The sequence below is a fragment of the Dromaius novaehollandiae genome, chromosome 14 (assembly GCF_036370855.1).
Source record: "Dromaius novaehollandiae isolate bDroNov1 chromosome 14, bDroNov1.hap1, whole genome shotgun sequence".
NCBI classification, from domain to species: Eukaryota; Metazoa; Chordata; class Aves; order Casuariiformes; family Dromaiidae; genus Dromaius; species Dromaius novaehollandiae.
In genome coordinates, this window is record NC_088111.1 from 1,515,684 (window position 1) to 1,538,707 (window position 23,024).

The 23,024-nt window shown below is 48.4% G+C and overlaps 2 protein-coding genes across 5 annotated transcripts in view; one reads left to right on the plus strand and one right to left on the minus strand.

The window, feature by feature from the left end:
* Nucleotides 1–7,740, minus strand: part of GRID2IP (Grid2 interacting protein) — a 53,225-nt gene extending 45,485 nt beyond the window's left edge. The window contains exons 1-2 of the mRNA XM_064520022.1: nt 7,156–7,740; nt 3,672–3,826 (exon numbers count right to left, since the gene is read on the minus strand). Coding sequence (XP_064376092.1) covers nt 3,672–3,826; nt 7,156–7,740 — 740 coding nt within the window. The remainder of the gene's footprint in view (nt 1–3,671; nt 3,827–7,155) is intronic.
* Nucleotides 7,741–15,214: 7,474 nt separating this feature from the next.
* ZDHHC4 (zinc finger DHHC-type palmitoyltransferase 4) lies at nt 15,215–22,215 on the plus strand. 4 transcript variants are annotated; one of them, XM_064520023.1, is made up of 7 exons: nt 15,215–15,317; nt 16,416–16,546; nt 18,834–18,907; nt 19,625–19,803; nt 19,926–20,084; nt 20,722–20,966; nt 21,764–22,215. In XM_064520023.1, exons 2-7 carry the CDS (start codon nt 16,424–16,426, stop codon nt 22,046–22,048), a joined length of 1,065 nt encoding a protein of 354 aa, XP_064376093.1. In that variant the 5' UTR covers nt 15,215–15,317; nt 16,416–16,423; the 3' UTR covers nt 22,049–22,215. The 4 variants fall into 4 exon arrangements, with proteins under 4 accessions (XP_064376093.1, XP_025959744.2, XP_064376095.1 ...); XM_026103959.2 differs by having other exon boundaries at nt 15,216–15,317; nt 19,926–20,051; XM_064520025.1 differs by having other exon boundaries at nt 15,216–15,317; nt 19,926–20,051; nt 20,863–20,966.
* The last annotated feature ends 809 nt before the right edge of the window (nt 22,216–23,024 follow it).

Sequence of the window (23,024 nt, forward strand, 5' to 3'; positions counted from 1 at the left end):
ACAGGGATAAAGACAGTGGGGTTCTCCGAGACATGCAAGGCATTTCTGTCCATCCTATTAGGGAAAAGATCTTTTCTGCTTTTTTTTTTTTTCTTAATTGGGACTTTCTTAATTGGGATTTCCCACCGCCGGTGCTCCGAGATGGCAGCTCAGCAGCGCGCGGCGGCCCCGCTGCAACGCGGCAGCTACGCCGGCAGCACCCAAACCTCCCTGTGCGGCGAGGCCTCCCGCGTTGCTGCGGCAGCGGGGCTGTGCCCTCGCCGAGGACGGATAAATGATGCCGGACGGAGCTGGCGGGGCTGCACGCCGGTGCTGTGACAAGCCCTCCCAAGGTACCGGCTGCGGGGACAGCGCGTGGCCCAGGCACAGCCGGTGCTGCAGATTGCAGGGGTCGAGCAAGCCCGAGCGCTGCGTTTGCACCCATCTCCCGGCCGGGTTTTGCCCACGGACGACGGTCCTGAAGGGGCTCCAGGCGGCCGTGCACGGCCTGCCACAGCAGAGCCGCTGCGGGGGGACGCTGCGAGGCAAGGGCCACCCCGGGCCACCGCTCTCCACGTCCTCCCGCCGCCGGGACCTCTGCAAGCGCAGCTGAGACCCTGGCACAGAGGCTGTTGTTATGGTAACTGTAATATCTTGCAATTCCACTGATTAAAGTAGGAATTGGAAAGCCCGGCCCGGCGTGGGGCCAGATGGAGACCTGATTCCCTCACGGCCGTCGTCCCTGCCTGACCGTAATCCCCACCACGTGCCCGAGGCACAGACAGTGTCTCGCTGCACAGACCCCCCCCCCTCCCCGCTCCCCGCGAAAAGAGCAGGCAGACCTGCTCGCAGACGGCAAGGCGGCTGGGTCTCGCCTCGGCGGGGCAGCCCCACCAAGGGCAGGAGGGGGCTAGACCAACTCCAGGACCAATCCAGCAAGGACCACAAGCTCTGTCCTCACTTAAAACCCCACCTTGCACCATCCCAGCAGTGCAAAGAGGACTTGCACGAGACAAGGTTATGTATACAAGCACTGCGAGAGAGCCAAATCCAGACAAGAGTTTGGCTTCCAGCTCACACCCACAGATGAGATGAGACATTTCCATCGGCACATGGCTGCAATGCTGCGAACCCCTAGATCCCCCATAGCTGATATTTAGCAGGCTGCGTTTGGAGCAACAGTTCAGACCAGTCTCTGCCATGCTTGGAGAGAAAGAACTTCAAAGACAGCAATTTTCCTCCCCCCCCTTGATGTGCGGATTCAAGCTGTGCTAAAAGTGCCAGATCCAGAGGGAGAAAACGCTGTGAGCTGAGAGCAGCTGCCGGCCAGCGGGGAGAGCGGCACCATCAAAAGAAACTCTGTGCGTGCTCAGCCCTCCTCTGCTGAGCAGCAGCCCATGCCAGGGAGCAGGGAAGCCGCATCCCCTGAAAACAGCACAGGAGCCAGCGACTGCCCTTCCTCCTCCTCCTCTAGTGACAGTGACTTTCCCCCCACTTTCGGGAGGGCAAATTAGCCTGACGGGACGGGTGGCCCCTTGCAGCGCTCCTGGCCTGTCCATCCCTGCGACAGGCGGCACGGCCAGGCCGGCACAGGCCAGGGCTGGAGCCCGAGCGTCACCCAGCTCCCGCCGGGACTCGGGCCTGCCAGTCACCAGGAAGTGCCGGGCCCTTTCCCAGGCTGCCGGCACACGGGCGACCCAAGGCTATGGAGTCCGGCCATCACCCTCCAAGGCGGCAGGACTGATTTCCCTGCCCGGCAGGCGAAACTTCCCTGCCTGCCTGCTGTGGGGCTAGCTCACGGGAACTTTAAGAGCAAGCTGGGTTATAGAAGTCTAGACGGAGCCGTTTATCCTGCCAGGCACCGGGATGAATCAGCCCACGCTGAGCACCGTGCTGCCACGTAGAGTCTGCAGGAACCAGCTAACCCGTGCGCCGCCAGCTCCAGCACTTCTGGGCTCCATGGCACAGCTATCCCTGCCCTTCCTGCCTGGGCAACGGCACCTCGCGGATCAGTCAGGATAGTGCTGCAGCACTGGGAATTAGGAGGATTAGAGGAACAGCACTGGTTCAAATGGGGCTTCTAAGCAAAACCGAGCAGCACTCATGCTCAGCCCGTTTCCCCACTGCTGCTGGGAAGAGGCACACTCTGCCCTGCCTCCCACATGCAGCCAGCGGCCCCAGTGCAGGGAACTTCCCCAGCAGGACTGGGAAACGCAGGCACAGGACCCCCACGGCATCCTGCCCTTCTGACGCTCCCAGGCGCAAGCCAGGGCCAGCTCCTCAGTGCTGGAACGGGTACGAGCGAGAGGGGCACCAAACGCTGCAGAGAACCAAGGGTGCAAAGCACAAAATGGGGAAGGAATCATTCAGTGCCGACCACGAGGACGTCTGCTGAGGTGAGGAAATGGTGCAAAGGGAGAGGGGAAAGGCTCCATGAATGCAAGCGGCACTGGCTCAGGATCTCTCCCAAGGGAAGCGAGGGCAGCACGCAGGAGCGCGAGCTGACACGCAGAGACTGCCAGGATCCTGCAAGCACGTGGCCAGGCTTGGTGTCTCCTGTCCTCTCCCAGATGACTGTCACTTGTGCATTGCACCATCACCCTGCTCCTGCCAGATTTCCTTGGTCTCTGTGGGGGTTTTACCGCCACTGAAAATGTATCATGAACGTATAGCTACTTCGATTAGTGAAATTACCAATCCGTGTTTGGCAGTCCCAGAGCACCCATGAACGTGTGACCCACAGATCTGGCCAGATCCCATCCCTGGGACACAGCAGATACACGCAGGTCAGCCCAGCGCCTGGCCCCAGGGGAAGGCAGCCCCATGACCCTGACAGAGCTCCCCAAAGCCTGCTGGCAACCCTCAGCTGAACCCTAATTTGAGTTTTCTAATTGTGGAGCTTGATTTATTTTCTGGCCCAGTTCTTGAATAATTGCCAGCCATTCTGCAACTAATTTAATTTCCCTTTGAAATGATGTGCAGAAAAGGGAGCCAAGTCCCGTGTTGTCGGTAGATGCAATGAATCAGTGAGCCTGGTGACCACTAGGTCACTGCAGGGATGGGGACAGCAGGCAACTTTGTGCCTCTGCGTGCGCTGCAGAAGCGGTGCGGGCTGCTGGCCCGTGGGCAGACAAGGGGCTCTTCCCCCCATGTCATGGGCGTTACTGCAGCTACGTCTCACGCTAGACTCAGCGGTCTGCATGCCAGGACCACTGCACGTGGACCCACGGGCTGTTAGACATGTGATAGTATGCAAGATCTCCTGATGTCAGCAAAACAGGGCAAAGCAGCCACGCAGGCTGCAGGGGTGCGGCGGTCCAGGAACAGCCGGGGCTGAGACTCCATCACGCTGAGTGCTCAGCTGCTCCCCACGGCAAAGGGGAAACCCAGCACTGCGGGGCCCCTGCCTCACGCAGCGAGCAGTCTCGGCTGCAGCTGTCTCCCCCGAGTGAAGACGATCTTGCCTCAGTCGGAGCTGCAATCCCAGCGGGAAGAGGAGGTGCCCTTATCGGGGAGCCACTCTGCACCTCCAGTACCTCCCAAGGGAAGCTGCTCGCAGAGTGAGCAATGGCAGCTTTGTAACTTTATTACCAAGCCCAAGCTGCTCAGCCCCTGTACGCTCATCACCAGCAGGCTCATGCCCGTGTTTTAATTACCAGCATGGCAACATGAAGGTTACTGACACTCTGTACCTGATGTTGTCAATAAGGAGCTGGTGGGACTCTTGGGTGAGAACCATGCAGAGGGCATAAGCCAAGTATTCTACCTTCCTCTCTGCTGCATACTGCTTCAGGACGGTGAAAACCTTCTCCTTTACCTCTGGGTGATCGCCAAGGATTTCATCCACCTGCAGAAGGACAGGAGCAAGAAAAGAAGAGGGAACAGACGTCAAGCAGCAGAGAAATTAAACATACATATACAGGTAGAGACTGTATAGAAAACACATCTTGTCTATTTTTAACACCCAGTCAACCAAAGAGAAAGGAATCAATGCAGTGAGGAAAGTGAAACTGCTGTCATCAACCGATCACTAAGCATTACTGGGGCCTCATGCACATTACGGCTATTGCTGTTCTGCTGTTATAAATACCACACTGAAAACATCAGTGTCACAGCAAAACCCAGAACTCTGCTGCTTCACAACTGGTCCCCTGCACAGGCTGCAAGAAGATGCTTTTGGTACTGCTGGGCTTGGACCCAGCAGATCATTTTGGAATCTACCTGGCAGAGGACATGACAATGTGTTTTTGGAGGTATTTAAGCCTCTAATGACACTGTGATTCTGCAAAGTGACACTTTCTTGCTGTTAACTCTTGGAAGGCTGCAGGGAAATAGGGAGAGGGAACATGTGTGTGAGCACAGACAGTGGGAAAGGACCTTGCTAGCTCATTAGTTGCTAGCCACTACCACATCCACTCCACCTGAGAGAGCCATAATGGGCAGACTAATTAGCTAATTAGCATCTAGCCAATTATGCTGCACCCAACCCATGGAACCCTCCACATTAGCCTCTTCCTGGCCCCATGATAAGAGGTGGTGGTGACTGTGGCTGTTCCTTGCCCTGTTGCTTGGTTAGGCAGTGGGTGCAGGACACTGTTGATGATGCTTTGCTCGAAGCCTGCTTGCTCCTCACCAGGTACAGCAAATACAAAGGATGCAGAAAACTCTCTTTGTCACAAGCCTGCAGTCCCTGTGTCTGTGTTGTATTTTCCTGTTAGTTAACAGTTTTGTGCTGATAGTGGGTTTAACTGTTTCTTTCCAACTTTGCAAGTGTAGGTGGGAACAGTCAGTGAGAGCAATTGCTCACCCTTTCCCTGTGTGTGCTGCTGTATTTGTATCTCACTGCAGAAACAGTGCAGATGAGCTGGAAGACAGCTAAGAAGCCTGATGTGCTGGATGAGAGAGACCCTTTACGTAAGAAAGGGAAAGAGTTGTTGCCTCCTGGCGCTTGTTCTACTTTGAAGCTCTCCAAAGATGGTTGTCACAGACACTTTAACCTACATCACAAACCACCAGGTACTTGTCGATTTGCGAGAGCCATCACGTGAACGCTGCTGAGATTCCCACGAAGCAGCAGACCTTTCAAGGTTATTGAATCTGGGGCATTAAAGGCAGCCATTCCCCCACGGACAGATTCACGTGCTTTTTGATCTCAAGGTCCAGCACAGTAGTGACAGAAAAACTTGGCATTTTGTGGTGCACCAAATCCCAGGCCCTTTCCATTAAATTTTTGCCTGAGCCAAGACTGAACAGCTTGGCTGTGGTGTAGTCGCTATTGCTTGTATCAATATAATTCTTTAGCATATTTCTGAGTGTGTAGGGGGAAAAATGGGATATATTGACCTGGACTGAAACTGCGAACATATTTTTCACTTTCTGGTAAAGCCCCTGGGCTGCTGTAACGGTCAACTTGCACAGCACAGCTCAGATCCTGGCCCTGCTGCTTTTATTAATGTTACTGCCAGGAGTCTGTCTGCCACATGAGCCCTATTAAAACAGGGACTCTGTTGAATGAACAAGTGTGGGAAAAGGCTCCGTATCTCCAGCTTGCAAATGACATAAGAAATACAAGCCACAGGCACCCTGAGACCTTCCAGCCTTACGCCAGGGCCAGGACAGGAGTAGCCGGGTGTGCATAGAGCAGTTTCCCTGACCCTCCTTTGGCACCTGGATTGTTCTTCCTGGCTCTGTCACCAGAAGCACCAGTGAGAGCAGAGGTTCCAGGTAAAACAGGGGGTAAAGCACCCTGCGGGGTTTTGTGATTTTCTGCATCGTATAAAAAATTAAGCAACTTAAAACATCTGAGCCATTAACTCCCCCTGGAGAGCCGTTTGCCAGCCAAGTCGCGCTCCAGCGCCTGAAAGCCAGCAGCCTGCAGCGCTCCGCGAGCTCATCCACGCTCCGATTCTCCGGGGTTGTTCCGAGGGAAGGGACGTGGCAGAGGGGCTGCTGCAGGAGCCAGCAGTGCTTCACAGGTACAGTGACCACGTTTATGGGAACCGGTTCCAGGGTAATCCTGCTGAGACTCGCATGGAAAAGGGCTACAAAACTATCTGCTTGCTCGCTTGAAAGTGCTCTCCCCTGATCACCCAGGAAACATTTACATGGTTTAATGTGACTTCACTAGACGGAGGCAGTGCGGAGCAACCTTCCCAGCAGCTGTTAATCTTCTGTAATCAGTGGGTATCTGTTTCACATGCAATATTCTACCTTATGAATCCAAACCTCAATGCCTATTTGTGAATCTTTAATTTAAAAGCTGACTGAGGGGACTCGGCTGATACCCATGAATCTCTTTATGAATGTCTTGTTCTTTTATTAGCTCAGGATCAAAAAAACATGAGCCTTGTTATTTTCATAACAGTATTCTAAAAGGCTACTTTGAAATGGAAATTAGAAAGATTAAAAAAACAACCATGATCAAATTTATAATTAGCAAGAGGCAATGTGTTTGGTAAACTACCCACTAGGCAGCCTTCAGGAACATAATGAAGATGTAATCACATTTATATTTTTCCCTTTGCAACAAAATAAGACCTAAAATGTCTACAGGATGACATGCTAAAACTTTAAATGAGTATCCTGAGTAAGAGATGTGCCCTATGGATTTCCATTTGACAAATGTTATACTTTCATAGTGCAAAAAGTAATAAGTACTTGAGATCATCACCTAGAGAATCTCAAAGCTCTTTGCAACGTTTACTTATTCTCCTCGCCGTTACTGAAATATGGGTAATTATTAGGCTCCTCTCTCAGAAACTGAAGCCCTGAATCTGCACCCCACCATCCTCTGACCAAACCAAGACCAGTCCCCCTCCATCCGAGCACATTGGCAAGAGTGACGCATGTGGGAATCGGCGAAACACTCGGTCCTGAATTACAGGTTTGCTGACTTATGCCTGCTGAAGATCCGGCCATTAGTTTTTTGCACTGAGAACAAGCCTTAAGCTCAAATGAAATTCCAGGGGCTTGAAATCCCCAAACCGAAAGTGTCCATGTTCCATGCAGCTCACTGCCCTCAGTGCTAAGGGGAAGGGCAGACACATACATGGGTTGTTCTGGCTCTCTGGGATGCTGCTAATTTTCTGGCCAGCCACGGCTCTCAGAGCAAGCCTGTGTTTGTCTCAGCCCGGAGCAGCCAGGTGCTCAGGGCCCCGACAGCCTGCCCGGCCTTACCTTCTTGCTGAATTCCTGCGCTTTCTGCTTCCTTTCCTGGTGGATGGCTTCAGCGCTCTGGGCAAATTCCCGCATGCTGCTGCTGGTCCATCTCTGCAGCCGCCCGAGCCTCAGCAGCCCCAGCCTCAGAGACCTCCCTTGGCAGGACTGGATCATGGCAGCTGCTGCTTCATAGAGCTTCACCGGGATCCCGTTGATTTCTAGCACGTAATCCCCCGGCCTGATCCCGCACATGCCGGCAGGTGAGTCTGGGACGACGCTTTCCACTTGCAGGGGGCTGCTGCTGCCGCTCAGCAGGGTGAAGCCGAAGCATCCCTGGGGGCCAGGTCTGAGGTCCACATGCTGCACGCGGGAGACCACGCCGATGCTGGGGGGCACGTTGCCGCACCGCCTCGCCAGGCTGGCGAGCGCCTCGCAGCTCAGGGAGGAGACGGGCTGGCCCTCTATCTCCAGGACCTGGTCCCCCGGCTGGAGACCCGCCACGTGGGCACTGCTGCCCTCTTCGACGGAAAGGATGTAGCAAGGACCGTTTCCACCTATCTTGAACCCAAACGCCTCGGGCCAGCCCTGGTTGGTTGTTGGCATGGTTGCAACTGGAAAAGAAGGAGGGAGAAAAGGAATTGTGCTGTACTTTCCTTTATTAATAATGTTAATCCCTGTAGATACCATGTGGATTCCTTCGGGAGTGTGGGCTCTAGTCCATGCTCTGTCCTGGCACCTTTGGAGAAGAAATGCTCTGAAGGGGATTCTCTTGTTGTTGGAATTTTTCCCTAAAAATGGCTTTTATTCTTCTATTGTTGGGCTGCCAGCAGTGCCAGTGCAATTAGCAGTGAGGAAGCAAGTTCAACTGGATGAAAAGCCAATGTTTAACCTGACATCCAGAACATGAGGTGAGCCCTTGTTTCACCTGTTAGTTATATATAGATAATCCACCTTTCACATGGAAATGAATTTAGTCACTTGCTTACAATCACCTGACTAGCAAAATGATTATTTCATATTTCTGGCATGTCATGTTAATAAATAGCCACTAATATCTACAGAAGTTGTCCATGCCTAAGGTGAAATCAGACCATCTGATTTTCAAGGCTTACTTGCGGTATAAAAAAGCAACATTCCTGGATGCTCTTTCGAAGCTGCGTTGGAGTCTCGTGATGTGTAAGTGCATGCATTCATTGTCCACTGACACTCACTAAATTAATTTGCATGCAGATTTTCACTTCATTTGATCTCGGCTGTCTGTGAAGATGCTTTAATTCCCACACTTATTTCATTTGTGTTAATTAACACGTATTAAGCATTTACAAAAATGAAAAAAAGACTATTTTATCTGGTTAAATTATCTTATAGATACTGTGAGGACTCATAATCACTGACGAAATTTCCTCATGAATGCATCTTTAGTTTTGTGCTGTTCAGATCAAAAAATCAAAGTATGAAAACCAAGATGTTTCTAAAAGGCACCAGGCACCCAGTTGCAAACAAGTCTCAATGGCAATCCTATTCTGAGACAAACCAATAATTCACAGGAGAGAGAAGCCAACAAGAAAACGAGTTTCAAGCCCTCCTGCCTAGCAGGAGGGGAGCCCTCCAACCTCTGCTTCCACCAGTTTTGGGATGCAGAGGATGGCTATGCTGTGCTGGAAATCGAGAGATTCACAAAGAAATGACGGACAGTTACATACGTAAATGATATAGGAAATCAGTGAGAAGAGGGTACCTCAACCTCATCTGTACTTATATAAATTCTTCTTGTCTTAGTTTTCCCCAGTGTTTGGAGTTCACCCTCTATCTGCACCAGTCACTCAGAGGCACAGAGAGCAGAATGCATCGTGAAGGCATCTCCTGGCTTATTTACCCCAAAGTGGCTGCTTTCTGCCTTTGCTGTGCTCGCACAGCTCATTAGAGTAAATCAGGAAGCTCAGGACTACTAAAGGCAAAGACATCATTTCGTATCTTCATCTTATCCCTGTCAGGATGGCTTGACTCTATACTCTGATCTGAATGACCAAGAGATGTTTCTTCCTGGGAAGTCTTCCTGGCATTGTCCAAAATTCAGCAGAGATGAAAACACTGTTTAATATCCTATTATAGTCCAAAGAGATGAAAGACGTTTCTAATGTTCAGTTTCAGCAAAGATAATATGGAACAGCTTGCTCTGAGAGAGGAACCTTGAGGGCAGGCAGAGAACACAGCATTACTACAGGAAACTGTATTAATAACTAGGCTGGTCGGCTGCTGCAAACGGCTACTCAATACTGCATTGTAAAGGGCGCGGGAAGGGTCATCTCCATAAGAAAATATTAAAAGAACCAAACAATATGCTGTAACTGACATCATAAATGTTAAAATACTGTCCTTTGTACAGCTGTGCTGATAAATGATACATAAGTCAGGTATTATTACTATTTAAAGAGAAAACAAAATTGTTGGAACATATCAACAGGTATAAATGTCAAGGACAGGGAGACAAGCTGAGGTTGAAGCACAGAGGCAAGTTTGGCAAAAACGAGATGAAATCCATCAGAGCACAAGTATCAAAGTATCCCTAGGGCTGCCAAGCAGAAACTCTGATCGCTAGCAAGAGCCATCTAAGCACAGCGAGCGCCACGAAGAGCATCGCCTCGCTGGGCTGAACTCCGCAACGGACCCAGGCAGAGCAGCAGCGAGGGCAGAGTAGGCAGCACTGACCCTTGCCGCGGGGACTGGCAATAATCCGTTTCCATCTCTTGTTCCTACCGGTTTACGAGCAGGTAAAACACTTACAGAAAGCTGCAGCCATTCAGATGAGCCTACCGGGGTCTCACCGGGTGCAGGTTTGTCCCACTACGGGCTTGAAGCTGTCTTTTCCTCCATCTCCCTTGGAAGCGTGTCACCTACCCACACAGCTCCCGACTCCTCGAGGCAGCTTCCCAGCTCCAGGGTCCTCGGCGCAGCCTTCCAGGGCGCTTGGTGGAGAAAACAGCCCATGCGCTCAATGCCACGGACCCGCAGGAGGGGAAGAGCAGGGAAACACTGGTGGAATGTGCTGCTCCGGGCAGGTGGGTTGCAATCCTTCAGGTGGGGGGTTGTTTCCCTCCCATGTCGCATAAGGCAGTCATTATAATGACTTCCCAATCTTCTTACCCAGGAGTTGCACCCTTCCAGGCACTGTGAATTAATGGCAGGTACAAAGATAGGTCTTTCATTCCATTCTAACTGACTTTATTCTCATCGCAAGGAGGACTGCGGACAGACTAATTACTGTGTTGGTACTAGCTGAGTCTAGTGCTGACCTGAGACTGCAGATCTAAGTGGAATTAAGACCTGAAAGGAGGTAAAAACAGATTAGAGTTCACGTGGGGAAATCCATTGCCACACAGGCAAATCTGAGTAGACAGTGGCTTAGCAAGGCAGCAGCAATGTGGCCCTCTGTCTCGGCTCCCGAGTGCTGGGCTGGGCACGCTCAGACTTATTTGGTCCTGTCACCAGGTGATTTGGGTAGAAAACTGGAGACTTTGCAGTATGTGTCTACCAAAAAACATGAAATATGCTGAAGTGATTTCAGGGTCTAGACTAACTTTCTTGTGGCTCACCAGAACTGCTCTCTCCAGTGACACTTGCTCTCCGTGCTATGGAAACTGAGGGCCGTTCTCACAGCAGGGAGTAGCTGAGAGCATCTCCAGGGCACAGACCCCCACCCTGGCACAGGCTCCATATTAAGCTGCCACTGCTGATTTTCTCCTTTGCATCCTCAGCACTTAGGGATCCCAGAGCTTAGCGAGCTAAGAGGTTTTACGGTATTACACGTCCTGCTGCAATACCAGCAGAAGCGGGAGTCTGCGGCAGGGATACTGCATCCCATTATGCACCACGCAGCAATCATGTCCTCCCTTTAATGTGCCAGTGTGCGCTGGGCTGTCAGCAGTGCTGGGCTGGATGTGAAACAGTCTCCACACAAACACTGACTTGGGACACTTGGCATGGCCTTGAATGACGGAAAGGGAGCTGTAGGGAACTGTCTACCTCACCAGAAGATGAACACACTGCTGTGGAGGTTCTCCCTCTCACTACTGCCCTTACTGTTCATAAATGTGCCACTATTACAACAGACTTGGCAACCCTTCTCCTTTTGTCCCCTCAGCTCTGCTCCTCACGCTCTGCTCCGTAACAGCACACGAGTGCCCAGGTCAGGGTGACGTTTCGCTGGAGACTGGGCATGGCTTCATGTGATGTCTCTGCTCTCGCAGGGGGCTGTTCTTCTGCAGAAACCAAATTTGCATAACACAATGTCCTCAGTGTGCCCAAGGGGAATGTCCCATTCCATCCAAATGTTGACTTCTGGGAGTTTTCAGGGGTGTTATTTTTAATGAACTATTGTGATGCATGTGCCTGCTATTTGTGATGATTGTGACAGTCCTCAGCCATCCTCCAGGGTCTGATTCCCAGGCTGGGTTTTATACACGGCCGACTTTCCTACACAGATTTTCAGAGGGTTTTTTTGTTTTCACGGTTGTTCACAGAGACATTCCTCTGTATCAGAAGAGCACCACTGTCTAAACAGCCTTTTCTCTTGTTATTCCCCTTCTCCAGGCCGTGGTTTCCTCTAATGCTAGTACTCTTGTGCAGGTTGCCACATTCCTGGACGTGAAGCCAGAAGAAATGGATGTGATTTGTGTTATCACAAACATGTGAGACTCTGAAGTCAAAAGGCATTGCAAGTCTCTGCCTAATTCATTATGCGCTCCTATCACCGAACTCAGTTTGTGGTCTGTCACCAGAATGGATTGCATCTGCTCCGGAGGAGAACGGATGCTGCACAACGGAGATGCCATGGCAGAACTAGAGGCCCAACCCAGTACGAAATGATTTGTTATAATCCTGAACTGCGCTGCAAGTTGGAGTTGCAGCTCCTCTGCAGTGTAATGAGGTGGCTTAGGACTGCATCGGAAGCTAAGGCTACAGATTAGGACCAGGGTTCACTAGCAGACTTGGAGGTTGGTGGCGGTGGAGGCAGGGGTAATGCTGGCCGTAGCAGGGGCAAGGCCAGTGCAGAAGTGACTCGAGTTGGCAGAAGCGCGTGAGGATCCCTGCAGGACAGTTGGCTCCGTTTCCTCATTTTGCGGGCAGCAAAGTCACCCAAGGTGAAACACAAATGTGGAGCACAGACGTGCTCCTGCTGCTGGTGTGCTGCGATCAGTATGCTACCAGCGTGCCTCATTAGCCTAGGAAGAATTTCCTGATTAGAAAAGAACTAGGAAACCATGATAATCTGTCTCTGCCTCTGTTAGGGCTGGGAAGTGCAAGCACCGAGCGACAGGTCCTGTGTAAATGATAAAAGCAGCAGTGCTGCCTGCTCGGACACCTGCCGAGTGCCACGGAAAGGCCCGCGTGCACTGTGACTGCCCGAGCTTCAGGCTGTACCAACTCCGTTTGCACAGGTTCGGAACAAGCACAGATATCTTTACCAGCTGAAACGCACCGGCTGCTGCTCGATGGTGCGTGCACTGCCCTCCTGTGTCGACACAGAAATGCACACTCCTGCAAAAATATCAGGGAATCTGCTTAGCTATTAAACTGCCCAAACACACAGAGAAATACTGTGATGGATATTCAGTTCTTAGCAAGTAACTCCTTCCTTTCCATTATTTTTAAGTGACTAAATACTTTAAAACATTGACAGCAAATTCTAGTCCTTGCAAGAAATTAGTTATGGAATTCCAGGCTAAATCTACAGATAAGAAAAAGACTGCTGTCCTTGTAGACCTTCTTCTAGACGTCTGGATCTGATAAAACTTTTAACTGATTTTCGCAGCATTTACATTGAATGAGCTTCATCTCTGTCAGAGTCATCCTACTATCAAGGTGTTTACTGGCTGTTTCGTCCCTGAGCACAGACTAGAAGGCCGCTTTGAGCAAAGCTCAACTGCAGTACCCATGCCAGCGCCCTGCTCTGTGGTACCCACTGCGGTAACTTCTGTTAGTGCAGCCACCGCCGTCTCCGTGCCCCAGGAATATGTTTTACAGCTCCATGGGGCACACCACAGGCAAATAAACTACACCGTTTTGTACCACACTTACACTAATGCCAGTGGCCCAACCAAGCGCTCCTTTATACATCACCAAACTTGCAAAGTTACATCTGATGTCACAAACAAATCTACACCTGTACTTGGAACAGTATAAAAATTTTGCTTGCTATCAGTAGGTTGGCAAAAAAGGCTCCTTCACAATGTAGTCTGGCAGGAGCAAAGCGCCTTGGGCACTACAGTAGGACTCCTAGTTTGTCCTTGTGCTAGACTCCAGGGCAGCTGTGCCCCTGTGAATTCAGGCTGCATTTCTCCCTCCCTCAGATTCTAGTTTGGTGCATTGTTGGTCAACAACTTACCAGGGAAAACAAGATCCCTTTCCTGAAAGAAACCTCACAGCCACTCTTCCTGACCAAGCAAATTATTTTACTCTTGGTGCAAAAGCATTCCCTGCAAGGCTTACCTGTCTCGCCTGAGATCTAGCCAGCAGCAGACTGGGACCAAGACGATTAGCCGACAAAATCATCACAACAGCTTCAAAGCTTTTGGATCAGTTACCTTATGGCAGTAACTGGCTGAGTTTCTATGGCAAATTCTATCCAGGTACAGTAACCTAATAGGCCATTCATTAGCAGGCTGACCTAACGAGCGTTCTGGAGTACAGAATGTGCTGCAGGTATGGGAACGGTTTCAGTTAACAGTCACCACGGAGGGAACCGGCAGAGGACTTTCAGCTCTTAAAGTTTTAATCCATTTCAGCCGAAGTTCTAGGTGCTCTCCCTGCAGGTACCGGAACAAATTCACCCCTACGTTTTACAGCATACAGGACGCGCTGGTTCTGGAGGAGGCTCCTCATTGCCAGGGAATATAACACCCAGAGCTCCTGCAGAAGCCAGAGGGATTTTGCTTAAGAGAAGATTTCATGAATATGAGGATTTTTTTGCAACTTCCTGACAGCTACATGGAACAGAACGTGTTGTAGTGTTCCACAGAGCCTTCTTGGGCAATTGCTACCTTCTAGACCACAGTCGCAAATACTTCATGGCATTCTTTGAAAATAGGGGACTTGAATGTCTTTTCCCTTCAGCTCCCATCATAATGAGCTGCCCTGGACCATAACAATTCCAGACACAACTTTGCGATTTAGCGAAATGGTTTGACCTTAACTTTTACTTCTGTTGCTTTAATCTTCCTTTTGTGCTGTGGAGGAAGGAAAAAGGCCTGTAATGAATAGCAATACTGCCGTTTGAAACAGCTTCACCTGCTTCAGGAACCGATGGCTGATTTCTAGCTCAATTTAGAGACACTTCCTAGTGTTTTTGTCTTGTGGTAGCTACACCTTATATTCATGACTCTGTTAAGTAATTCCCTTTGTGTCCTATGGAGCCCATTCCCACCAGAGCTGCCCAGCCTGTCGGTGCGCTTCACCTGAGTGCTGGCAAACTGAGAGGGCTGAACTCCGAGTTTTCAAAACACTTCCCCAAAGAGAGACACTGTCTTTTAAGATTGGGGTTTTTTGAACTTCTTAGGCAAAACCTTTTGCAGCAGGCTCCAGTCCCAGGGGTGCTTCCCCCGTTAGCTGGTTTCCTCCCTTCCTTTTCAGCACATCTGTCCTTCCAAGGAGAGGGACTCCAGCCTCAGGTCTGCCTGTCCTCCAGCGGGTCTCTGCGGGACCAGAGCTACAACCTGACTGTCCGCAACCCGCACCTCAGGGGGGATCCCTGCCTTGTGTGCGCTACTGAAGGTGTCCGTGGGGCTGCGACTGCCGCTGTCACTCGCTGCCCCGTTCCACCTCCGAGCCAGTCTCCCGGCCCCAGAACACGGACTAAGCCGCAGCCGCACGCGAGCTGCCTGCGAGGGGGCGGCCAGGCGCGGGGGCCGCTGCGAGGCGCACGCCGCTGCCCCGGAGCGCAGCCGGGATCTCCGCCGCCTCCCCAGGCTCGGCCCCGTCCCACAGGCTCGGCGCTGCCTCCGCGGGACGGGGCGGGGGGGGGAGCAGGCCCGTCCCTCCGCACCGGGCGCGGCCCGCGGCGCTGACAGGGCCGCCGCCACTTCCGGGCGCCTCCCGGTTCCTAGGCAACGCCTTCCTAGGCGATCGCCGAGCAGGAGGGCCGTCGGCGCTCGATTAGCCGGCCTCGGGAGGAGGGGGCGGCGGTGAGCGTGTCCCTGCGGCGCTGCGGGGGGGGGGAAAGGGATGGGGACGGGGATAAGGGCAGCCGCAGCCCCCTCCCCCCCCCCCCGGGGCCGGCCAGGGTTCCTGGGCCAAGCCGGGCGTGCCGGCGAGTTCCCCCCCCCACCCCGGACACCCCTCGGTGCCCCCCCCCGGGGCGAGCCGCCCTCCCGCCTGGTGTCCCTCGGGCCTGCTCCCCTCACAGGGCCGCGGGCCTCGGCGGGGGGGGGGGGCAGCGCCCCCGGGTGCTGCCTGCGGTGGGTGCCCTGGGGGTGTCCCCTGCCCCCCGATGTCCCCTGGGGGTGTCCCCTGGGGGTGTCTCCTGCCCTCGGGTGTCCCCTGGGGGTGTCTCCTGCCCCTGTGCCCCCCCGTCGCCTGTAGTGGGTGCTCTGGGGGTGTCCGGTGCCCCCGGGTGTCCCCTGGGGGTGTCCCCCGCCCCCCAGTGTCCCTGGGTGTCCCCTGGGGGTGTCCCCTGCCCCTGGGTGACCTCGGGTGAGCCCCGGGGGTGTCCCCTGCCCCTGTGCCCCCCCCCATGTTGCCTGTAGTGGGTGCTCTGGGGGTGTCCCCTGCCCCCCAGTGTCCCTGGGTGTCCCCTGGGGGTGTCCCATGTCCTGGTGCCCCCGAGTATCCCCTGTGGTGGGTGCCCTGGGGGTGTCCCCTGCCCCCCAGTGTCCCTGGGTGTCTCCTGGGGGTGTCTTCTGCCCCCGTGCCCCCCATGTCCCCTGTAATGGGTGCACCTGTGCCCCCACGTTTCCCGCAGATTTCATGTGCCCCCCCCCCCCCCCAACAGATCCGTTTTAATAAGTTGCCATGAGGCCGCCTGAGATCTCTTTTGGTATAATGCTTTCTAAAACACTCTCTCTGCCTGGTCTGGGGCTGCACAGAAATACATCAGTAACATCTTGAAATAAATACTTTGGCCTCATGGAGGGGATTTGTGCAGGTTGCCTGGACTTTGAAATACTTCATTCCTGTTTGGGTAAACCGCATGGAGCATTTCCAGGCCCAGGCACTGATGTAGGAAGACGAGGTAAAGCCGGCCCTGAGCGAGGCACTGATGAGCTCCTCCTGTTGCGTTGCAGGGCCCAGGATGGACTTTCTGACTCTCTTCTTGATGTATTTGTGTTTTGTTCTCGCTACTATTATCCTGGTCTGCAGCTACTCTGGAAGGAAAGAGAGTTTCCTTGCACGAAGTGTCAATGGTGCGGCCCAGGTAAGGAGCTGAGCTTTCAGAAGGATGATCGTTTCCTGTTCTGATGTCATTTCCTGGTTCATCTTGCTAAAATCAGTGCCACTGATACATAAAAAATGCTAGTATACGTGTTCGTAATGGTGAGCTGCTGTATTTCATATTCCATCCCATTTTGACCGCTGCTCTTAGGGAAATGCTAATTGGGATCAGAAATAGGAAAGTGCTTCCTTTCACCTGTTGAAAACCTGTCCAGGCTGGTAGTAAAAAAACATTGGCATCTAATAGCTAAGGGATATCCTGTTTATAGATGTGCCTACAGTAACCACAATATAACAGTAAGGGCAGAACTTCTCATGATACTAAAATTATGTTGTTCAGTGAGACTATAACACATGAGCTTTAAGAAATTAGATAATAATAAAGCCCCAAGTATTTGCAATTTTGTACTATTTGCTGTTCTCATTAAGAGGAAAGTGGTGGGGGATGTTATGAGAATAAAAGTAGGGAGACAGTTACAATTGGTGGCAAGTATTTTAGGAAAAACTCTTTAATGTGAGTCCATAAGAATGCTGCATGCTGTTGTTTCCTAAGAAAGAGAGGGGATGAAGAGCTTTAAAAGAAGATTAAGAATTGGCTTTTTGCTGTAAAAACAGAGGGAATTAATTGAAAAGGCACCAGCTTATATTTCTGTGTTTTGGACTGTGTCTGAATAGAAAAAAAAAGTGTAGCATTCTAGGCAGGGAAAGGATTAGGGAATTATTTAAGTTGTGATAATAGTTATAGTAATATTTAGTTATATGAGTCTAAACAGACTTTGATTTTTGTTATTACTATTATATTTTCTTTTCATTTTTTATTATAGGCACTCAGATCACTATGCAGAGAAATTCGTTATTTTCTTACGTTACCTAATACTGTCTGGACAAATACTTGTATGCATGAAATAATTAAAGGCAATCCTAAATAGTTTCTCTATATGCTGTATTTTAAATTCATTTCTGACTGTAATTAATGAAGTGGGTAAGCCTTAAAGTTTGTCGAAGTTGTCTGATTGCGTTATTTTAAGGTCCTTTAAAGTGTTTATTGTGAGCGATACAAAATAAACTTACACACACTGCAGCTGTTTCTAGCTCTCTGACGAGTTACCTTCCATCCCACGTTGTTTTCTACGCTGCCAGTGATTCACTAGAGCGAGATGGTTTTATTCATTATACAGATCTTTTCCTGTTCATATTCTCTTAATTCCATAATCATTGCAAGCACAAATCATATGTAAGAGCCTTTTGCTTTGGTGTAAGGGATGTCTGAAATACAAGGGATTACTGTGATGTATGTAGGGTAATGCTGGGTGTTTCGGTTTTTGAACCTAGTGCTACACTGTAATTAACACACACACAGTTAATTTAAATTTGAATTCACCAGTTCCATAATGGGTTGCTTTTCTGTCTAGTTGTGTCTAATGTGTCTCCTACTGCAGTATGCAACCTCTTTTTATCAAGATCTGTAACTTAAACTGCTGATAAAAGGCATACCACTTGAAAGAAAAATATTTAACATCTTCCCAAACCTGCGTATGCTTTTTGCCTTGTGGTCTTTCACATCTAAGATGAAAAGCTCTGACTGCGTATTTTCTTTCCATGTCTACTAGAAATAGACTCAGCTGCTCTAATTCTTCCACCACTGATGGAGCAGAGTGTTGCTATAGAGATATGTCATCTTCTGAACAGCAGAATTAAACAATTCCACAGTCGCAGACTTTTGCCAAGAATTTCACTGAATGAAGACAGGCAGTTTTCTTCTTCATTGTGCCTAGCTGTTTTTGAAAGGGCAATTAGACAGACATGGAGCAGCTATCAGACTGCATAGTATTCAGACTAGAAGAAAGTGCTGTTTTTTCCTGGAGGATAGCAGGCTTTCTCCCTTTGCTTATCTCCGCTTACATCTGTCAGATGTCCTGATGAAGCTTATTGTAGTTTAGAAATTGCTCAGTTCTATCCCCTGCTTAACCAGTTACCCAGTCTGTAGCCTGATATAAGCTCCTTATAACTTTCACACATTAACCCAGATAAATTTGTTCATGTCTATTGGTCTTGCAAGAATATATTAGCACCTCACTCCCGCTTTGAAAACCCCAGCAAGGTGCTTGCCTGTATTTTTAGGAGCTCCCATGCACCTGAAGAGGAGCTTCTTCCCCAGTGATACGGAATAGTGTCTCTGTTATGAGGGATTGGGTGACTTGTATTTTTCTTTTTTCACAAGGAAGAAGCGATGTGCAATTCAGATAACAAAGTGTTTTTGTTTGCTTCAGATATTATCATTTGTAATCCCCACACGGCTTCAAAGAATGACACAGAAGGTGCTTCACAGGCTCCTCCACACACGGTATTTCACTTTTTTAACCTTTTGATGTTACTTTTTGCTACTGTTTCTGACTGTTATTAGTGGCTTCCTCCTACTTGTACTGTCAAAGCTTTCGTATCATCCTCAGACATTCTCTCTTTGTCGGCAGTACTCATCAGGGATTACAGATTCCCTTCAAGGTTTGCTGTGCTGTTCTGTTTCTGCTCCTTGCTTATGGTTGAGAAGACGGTACCCTGAAATGTTTGAATAGATTTGACAAATAAACATAATGTGGCTCAGTAGCTTCCAGTGTAGTGGATGTTGGTCCCACTGGCTGGAGATTGCATTCATGGAAGATAAATATTTTTTCTGGGATTTTCTTTGCTTTCAGAGCAGCACAAAGCAAATGTCTTCTGGCAGAATATTGCCTGGCCTGGCCTGGCCTGTGGCACGTTTTGGCAGCACAAAGGGATTATGAGACTTTGCACTTGACTCATTACCTGATGGAAAAAAATCCAAAGAACAAACCAATAATGGAAGTGAATTTAGCTGGGAGATTTAAAGGAGTATATGTGGGGAAAAAGGGAAGGAGAAGCAGTTGGCTGGAGAGATCACTATTAACAAGCAATCTGTGCTAGCTTGAAAACTAGAAGAGGTGTTTGCTTGCATTTGGAAGGTCTTTCCTGATCACTGCGAAATGTACTTGATCTGTTAATCTGGATGATGAGTATTAAATACACTGTCACCTTCCTGTTACAGAAGCTGTTTGTTTGTTGTCCTGCATATAGCCTTGCAAGCAGCAGTTTATGGTGAATACACATGGGAAGTGTTTGGTTACTGCTGGGAGCTGGAGTTCCCCGTCCATCTCCTGCTGCTGCCCTACCTGCTGCTGGCTGTGAATATGGGGTTCTTCACTCTCTGCTCTCGGGCCGATCCTGGTAAGCTCACATTGCCTGTGAGTTGTAGCTGTTTGAAAATGGAATCCAAGAAATGTTACAAATACCAAGTACTTGATCTTTTTTTGGAGGAAACTAGTATTACTGTTTTGTTTCTTTCACAGGTATAATAACAAAATCAAATCACACATCATTGATTAAGATTTATGCATATGATGCTGTATTATTTCAGAAAGGTATCGTGTGCCCTACATGCAACATGGAGAAACCAGCCAGATCAAAACATTGCAGTAAGAATCTGAATTTCATGGACAAGCATAATAGTAATAATACTTTTGCAAATTAACTTTCCATCAATAACTGCAGTTTGCACAATGTCTGTCCTGTTGTGCAACTGACTGCCCACAGTGTTTTGTTTATTTTCAGGAGGGTTCCAGATCACTGCTGCCCTTCACCCATCATTGGGGCTTGTTCTTCTAATTACTGTCACAGAGATTACTAGTTCTGAGGGTGGCATTTGGGGTCAGGAATAGGCAAGTTTTAAGCTTCTAAAAGTCAAATGAAAAGTTATCACCTTCCAAGAGTTCAGGATTTTGTGTTTATCTTGCAAAATGTGCTGTTATCTTCATCACTTAAAACAGGGAGGTACAGTCTCTATCTTTCATGGTCTTTGTTAGGCAGTGCTATCAGAGAAACCCAAATGCTTGAGCTGCAGTCTTCAATGGTGAGTAGGAGAGGAAATGAACTCCAGATCAGTTAGTGGTTTGGGGTTTTCTTTGGTGATATGTGATTAAAATTAATTTATTTGCTTAAAAAGCTACCATTATAAAGAAAAATAGGGTAAAACATGACCATATTTCTGTTTTTCTTGGATGAAAATCTAAACTATACAGTGTAAAAATGATATTGATTACTTAAAAGCCAGATAACTGAACTGTCTTGTCACTCACTTTCGATTAGGTTTATGTAATATCTGTGTACATCGTTTTGATCACCACTGTGTGTGGGTCAACAACTGCATAGGTGCCTTCAATACAAAGTATTTCTTCCTTTACCTGTTTACATTAACTGCTATGGCTGCCAACATTGCAATCATCACAGCAGCATTTCTCATCCAAGTGGTACTGCTGTCAAATATGATGTATGGAAGTTACATTGATGACCAAGGACAAGAACAAGCTATTGAGATCCTCTTTCTCATTCAGGTTAGTATATGCTATCTGAGTTCTTAGCCAAAAAAAAAAAAAAGGCTTATCTCAGCATTTTCTTTCAGGAATCTTTTAAGCCCAGGTGTTTTCGGAGACAGAATGTGGGCAGACTGTGGTTGGTAACCAGCTTATATAGTTAATTAAGTTTAGAAACCTGACATTGCAGAATACTTTAAAGATACAGTATTTTTCTACAAGCACTGCCTTCAGCTCTCCTGTTCTCTGGATTTTTGTCTCCAGACTGCTCTCACTCAACACATCTGATCCATAAAGGATGACTTTACATTCCAGTGACCATCTACTGCAGTAACATTTGTGAGACTGTTTACAATCCTTGAGATATCCTAGTGGAGACAATAAAGCAGGACCCTACTGCCATGGAGAATTGAGATATTTGAATATTTTCTCTCACTTGGTGAGAATGGTGGCTTTGAGTCACTTGTATTTTGATGCCTTCACTCTTTCTGTAATAAGGCAGTGAGGTGATAAGCAGCAGAATCTCCGGTATTAAACGTACACATTCAGAGATATATCGATGTAAAAAATAACCCTGCATAACAGCACGTTTTGTGAGGAAGTATCTGGATATCTACTTGCTTTACTAAAAGATCCAATTAGGAATGTACCATCACTGCCCTGGATGGAGGATGGGGCTGTGACCTTTTTTCTGGGGCTGCACAGTGATGAGTGTGTATGTACTCTTATTTCAGATGACTTGTCACAGCAGCTCTTATGTCTCCATCTGATTTAGTGCTCCAACTTTTTAACTAAGTTATTATTTTCTTTCTTTGCAGCACCTTTTCTTGACTTTTCCTAGGATTGTCTTCATGCTTGGTTTTGTTATTCTTCTCACTCTTGTACTGGGAGCGTACTGCTGTTTCAATCTATACTTGGCCTTAACCAACCAAACATCCAATGAATGGTATAAATCGAGAAGATATGGGTATTCTCACCACCTAGCACTGCAGTCTCAGGACAGACGAGTTATCTACAAAAATATTTATTCTAATGGAATCTGGATGAATTTAAAGGAAATCTTTAAGCTGCCTACAGTATTGGAAAGAAAGAAGAAAACATGAAGATATTACTCCTTAAATATGCTTTTTTTTTTTTTTTTTTTTTTTACTTTTTTCTAAAAGACTATTTCAGCAGTGTGCTTTATGGTCCCAAAGGATTTTTTAAAAAAGATTATTGTATTTCAATTAAGTATTAAAAATAATTGGAAAATACATTTTGGTAAAGCTGACTAGTCTTCATAGTCTTCAATTGCCATACAGAAGCAAGCTGTACTGGAGTTAGGTTCAGCTAATGAACATATACATGAGGAACTCTTTATTTTTATGGTTATAGTTTGTAAACTGCATAATATATACCACTGTATAATAGGCAAAATGAGTTCTAAGTTATCTTGGCTTATCATAAATGGGCAATTCCTGCAGTAGACCTTCCAGGGATACAGTTGTGTCACACATGAGGAAGTGGTAAATGTTCGAATGTATTGATTTGTGAATTATTCACATTTTGTTTCCCCTGCAGGAAAATAGCTCACAGCTTAGTGCAATATTCTGATTAACAATGCCTCAGAAGAGCAGCTATTTAAGATACTTTATTCCTTTTTTTTTTTGTGAGGTCTCTGAGGTTAAGATCAGTCCTCTGTTTCCTTGTTAGAGGAGGGACTAATAGTGAATTTGGTGGCATGGGGAAAGAGTTTTGGTCCAGTTTACTGAAATGAATCTTTTTCTGTGTCTACACCAGCAAGGGAGGAGCTAACAAATACCATGATCGTTGAAGAAATGTTTCATCTTTTTGTAAGTACCATTACATTTGGCAAATGATTAACCCATTACTGTTAGCAATGTGTGGCATAAGTTACAAGCATTTAACTGAAGAAACATGATTACTGGCAGAATCTTAACCTGTGGAATCAATGTTGTTCTACTACACATTCAAACTAGTATAGAACACCTTGATCTCAGAAAGGAAAATAGTAGAAGCACTACTACTTATCTGCTAAAGCTCTTTTTGACACCCATCTTCAGCTCTTTCAAAGATTTT

Bases quoted from the DNA above. Each gene is read 5' to 3' on its own strand.
- ZDHHC4 (XM_064520023.1), top strand. From the start codon at position 16,424: ATGGACTTTCTGACTCTCTTCTTGATGTATTTGTGTTTTGTTCTCGCT. The intron at 18,908-19,624 runs GTATTTCACTTT...TTCCTGTTACAG, and splicing joins CACAGGCTCCTCCACACACG to AAGCTGTTTGTTTGTTGTCC. The intron at 19,804-19,925 runs GTAAGCTCACAT...TTTCTTTCACAG, and splicing joins CTGCTCTCGGGCCGATCCTG to GTATAATAACAAAATCAAAT.